Source organism: Curcuma longa, chromosome 9 (genome assembly GCF_044706935.1).
Source record: "Curcuma longa cultivar G26 ecotype Majalengka, Jawa Barat chromosome 9, ITB_CL_G26_1.1, whole genome shotgun sequence".
In the NCBI taxonomy this organism is placed as follows: domain Eukaryota; kingdom Viridiplantae; phylum Streptophyta; class Magnoliopsida; order Zingiberales; family Zingiberaceae; genus Curcuma; species Curcuma longa.
This window is the reverse complement of record NC_133869.1, coordinates 4407419-4411899: the sequence shown is the minus strand read 5'-3', so window position 1 is coordinate 4411899 and position 4481 is coordinate 4407419. Positions and strand designations below refer to the sequence as shown.

General features: G+C 35.9%; 1 protein-coding gene across 1 annotated transcript; it reads right to left on the bottom strand.

Moving 5' to 3' along the window:
* Positions 1 to 2137: 2137 nt before the first annotated feature.
* On the bottom strand, positions 2138 to 3460 carry LOC141835037 (SPX domain-containing protein 3). Its single transcript, XM_074722459.1, has 3 exons — positions 3190 to 3460; positions 2945 to 3110; positions 2138 to 2550 (listed from the first exon to the last, which is right to left on the bottom strand). The coding sequence occupies exons 1-3, from the start codon at positions 3412 to 3414 to the stop codon at positions 2180 to 2182; spliced, it is 762 nt and encodes a 253-aa protein (XP_074578560.1). The 5' UTR covers positions 3415 to 3460; the 3' UTR covers positions 2138 to 2179.
* Between the last annotated feature and the right edge of the window lie 1021 nt (positions 3461 to 4481).

Below are 4481 nucleotides of genomic sequence, written 5' to 3'. Positions count from 1 at the left end.
ATTCGATTGAGTTATCCAATACTTTGATAATCTCAAATCGGATCACCATCCATTTAGTTTTTTGCTATAAGAAATGCACTAGTTCATTTGAAACTATTGGAATTTTAATCCGTCGCATCAAGAAAACTACAAATGCATGTAGTAACTCCATTGACATTCAGATGCTCCTTTTTTATTTGCCAATCCATTAGTTTTCCTTTTATGCTGGCATTATATCTTTCTAAAGTTCCCTTTTTAGATTATGTTCTTGTTCACCCTCCAAGAGTGATTGTTGATCTATTATAATTTTGATCATAACAATGTAACTGCTCCTCTGTCAGATAGATGTAAATGCATGCATCAATTAAGTCGATGCCAACAATATTATGAAAAAGGCATAACGAGTATCAGTTGGTTAGTCAATATCAATTTTTGTGCACAATATTCAGATAAAAGAGATGTGCAGTAAACTTTAAACAAAATTAGCCATTCTAGTTTGACAGCAGTTTTACTGGTCAACTTTGTTATTGAAGTGGTTCCTCCCAATTCATTAAGAATAAATTTAAAATACAAATTATAGATACATAGAAGTTGACCTCTAAAATTTTTATCTCATTTGAAATTCAAACTGTGATCTTAAAATATTCTCTCCACTTGGAGGGATAATTGGACGTTTTTCAAGTTGATAAACAAAACAATAAGTTATCCATTATGTATGGCTACGAGCATTGTTTTTTTATACGGAGACTTCCATAAACTTGTTAATTACTAATTAAGAAATAAATTGGTTCTTTCTTGGAATTTCGATCCCTTGAGAAACAAAATGAAAGTCCACTCTGCTCTTCTTTTCTGTAATTTCTTTGATAAAATCTTTATGCAGTAATTTTTACTCTTTTGTTTGAGACTTTAGTCAGACTTTAGTCTCAATACTGGTCTTGGTGTAACACTGAAAACCGTGTATAAAGACTTATTGTCGGTCCTGCTCGGGCAACGATCTCTAATGGCGTGGTTTTTTTTTTTTTTTTTTTTTTTTTGTTCTCGAGGTATAGTTGAGTTGAAAATTATGATGGAGCAGAGTTGTTGAAGTGGACAAGGATCGAATCTTGATAAAGTCGAGACAATGTCCTCATCCGTCGTGATCAATTGTAATTTCTCGATTTATTTTTTTTAGATAATTATATAGTTGATCGTATGAGACTGTTGAAATGATGAATTTTATTTTTTATTGAAGGGATTGATTTGGATAATGTGGGCCAAGATGAGGCATGTGTCACTTGACGGCATAGATAAATCATGTATTTGTTTTTATTTTGTATTTTCATGCCTGCCTTAATTCAGTTTGAGTCCATCAGTAAAGATGATATGTTCTGCCCATGCCTCATGATTCTAACAGAACAGTCAATCACTAAGACGATATGTTCTGCCCATACCTCATCATTCTACCAGAAAAAAATAATGGTCAAGTAGTTTTCAACTCTTCTTGTGATTTTCTTGGTTTATCATTTTGTTCACCTATAGTCAAATTTTTCTGTAAAGATCTTAATTCTTTTATATAAGGTATTAGTTTTGTACGTTTATTATGACGGAGCAGAGTTGTTGAAATGGATAAGGATTAAATTTTGACAAAATTGAAATAATGTTTTCATTCATTGTGATCAATTGTAATTTTTTAATCGTATGAAACCGTTGAAATGATGAATTTCAATTTTTTATAAAGAGATTGACTTTGATAATGTGGGCCAAGATGAGGCATGTGTCGCTTGACGACATAGGTAAATCATGTATTTATTTTTATTTTTTATTTTCATGCCTGCCTTAATTCAGTTTCAGACCATCACTAAAGATGATATGTTCTGCCCATGCCTCATGATTCTAACAGAACAGTCCATCACTAAGACGATATGTTCTGCCCATACCTCATCATTCAACCAGAAAAAAATAATGGTCAAGTAGTTTTCAACTCTTGTTGTGATTTTCTTGGTTTATCATTTTGTCCACCTATAGTTAAATTTTTTTTTGTAAAGATCACCTTGTAATTCTTCCATATAAGGTATTGGTTTTGTACGTTTAATAATATGTGATCAAGGTTACAAATACAAATCAGACGTGGAAAGTGAAAATGAGACCTCTTCGTCTTCTGTATATGCTGAAACTCGGATGTTCATATTTGAAAAGGATTTTCATGGCTAACGCCATTGAATCAAAGGATAGGAATAGGAGGAGGAAGCTGGAGTGAGTGCACAAGTTCGATATCAGGCAAGCTCAAAGGTGGCAACGAGAAGTGACCATAAGTCGAGCTTCCTTTTCTCAACTCTTGCATTGTCGTCAAAGCTGCAATAGTGTTCCTAAAAATGCTCGGTTCTGCTGCCACTAACGTTCTTTTCCCTCCTTGCTCAGGCTGCTCCTGATCAGCAATAGGGAACACGAGATCGAATGTGTTTTCGCATTCCTTCACCAGCTTCGATACGAGGTCTGTCATAAAGAAAGGCTGTTTGAGGACCTTCTCAATGAACGGCAATCTTAGCAACCGCCCTGTCCGTTTGTCGTACTTCTTCAATATCTTGGCAAGCCCTGCAATATTCAACTGTTTTGTAACTCTTCTTTCTTAAGTTGCATTCGGATGGAACACAAATCTATTTAGTAGTTATCTTAAGATTATGCAAAGGGTGTTTAAACATTAGAAACATATGCAATGAACATTGGAAATGTTGGCAAAAGAAAGTGAGGTGATTTTGTTTAAAGAAATTTCTTGGTTTTTGGAAACCTGTGGTGGTTTACTTTTAAAGATCATCAATTTTCCCTGAAGTATTAATCTTAATCACGCATAATCTTACATCGATGTAGACCATCTGTTAACAAGTATTAATCTTCATCAATTTTGTAACTCTGTCTTTCTTCCTGTAAATGTTTCTGCATGTTTGAGAGGAAAATAATTGAATTTGCTATAGTATATCAATCAAATGACCTGTGTAGTTGATGTTGCTGTAGTTCTCCAGAAGCACCATTTCACCATGGAAGTTCACTATATCCTTCCTGATCCTTGACATCTCTTTTGCATACTCGGATTCGGATGGTTGGCTACCTCCTGGACCATGTGTCTGAATCACTCTATTGATCCTCTCTTGCTGCTCCTGCTTCCAAAAGGATCAAATTCTCAGCATACAATAACTAAAAGCTAGTACACACACATTCTTCTTTCCAAGTCCCCACCCTTTGCCTAATAATGAAGTCCTCCTCCTGTTCGAGGAAGAAGGCATTGAACTTGTCGATTTCGGCATTCAGCAGCTGGATGAACTGGGCCTCCACCTTCGATGAAAGCTGGGCTGCCGAGATGAACTTCACCAGCTTCTTCAGGTCCTTGTAGGAGAGGAACTTTTCCTTCCATTCAGGGAGTGTCTCCTCTATCTGCTTCTTTAGCCTCTTGCCAAACTTCATGCTAATTTCTCTTTTTCCTGCAGGTTTACTGCATTTGTATGCTGACTTGCTATCATGGAAGGGAAAGTGTTATATTGCACAAGGATGAGGTAAGGAGGGAGGAATATTTGTAAGCATATGCTAAGCGTGTTAGGAGAGAGGAATTGAATGGAAGAGTGAGAGGAAGGGGACAATGAAATCAAAGCATGCATATTCTTTGTTTGGGCCCAAAATTACTGGAGATTGATGGAGAGGTTTGGTGCTATGGTTTAATTGCATGGACTTTTCCTGTTTTTGTTTTTTTGGCAACTGTCAGATGTTTAACATCAGGGTTTCAGTAATTGTTTATGCATGTTTTTGGAGAGAGAACGGTAGTCACAGCAAATCATTAACGAAGCCCCAGCAGTCAAAACTTATCTGTTCACCGCAAACTGGTGAGTTTGAATCCTACACTACACGCACAATAAAAATATATCTGCTATGGATTTCTACGACAATTTATTGGCCATTGGAGGTTGTGACAGCTTCAATTGTCATTAGAGAAATCATCTCAGATGGAAGGATGGACTGACACAAGCTCTATAATGGCCTAGTGACAATCAGTTTATTGCTGCAGATACATTTAGTGCATTTTGATAGCCTTGCAACAGTATCATGGCTGTTGCAGATAGAATCACTAGCAAAAAGGATATTTCAGAGTGAGCATCATAATTGAAATCCATCATTACTCGTGTCAATATAGCAAAGTAAATTCAGGGATAAAAAATAATGACTAGCACATATTCATAGAGAGACTACTTCCACTTGCATTTAAAAATACGCTACCAAGATTTATTTAGAAGGTACAGTATGTTCTTCGGGAGAAAAGGTGTTGAATGAACCTCCTCCTCTGTTTATTCTAAAGGATTTACTAGAAAGAAGTGCCACCTATGGTTCCAAATAACGAAAATAAAGTCAATACTTGTATTCTGATAACTCAAGGAACAAACGTATGGACAACCAAAATATTTAAAGCCAAGGTAGCTAAAATTTTAGGTTATTAGTGATGTAGAAGGTGTGGCGACTACTCCAAGTACATCGTCGGATCA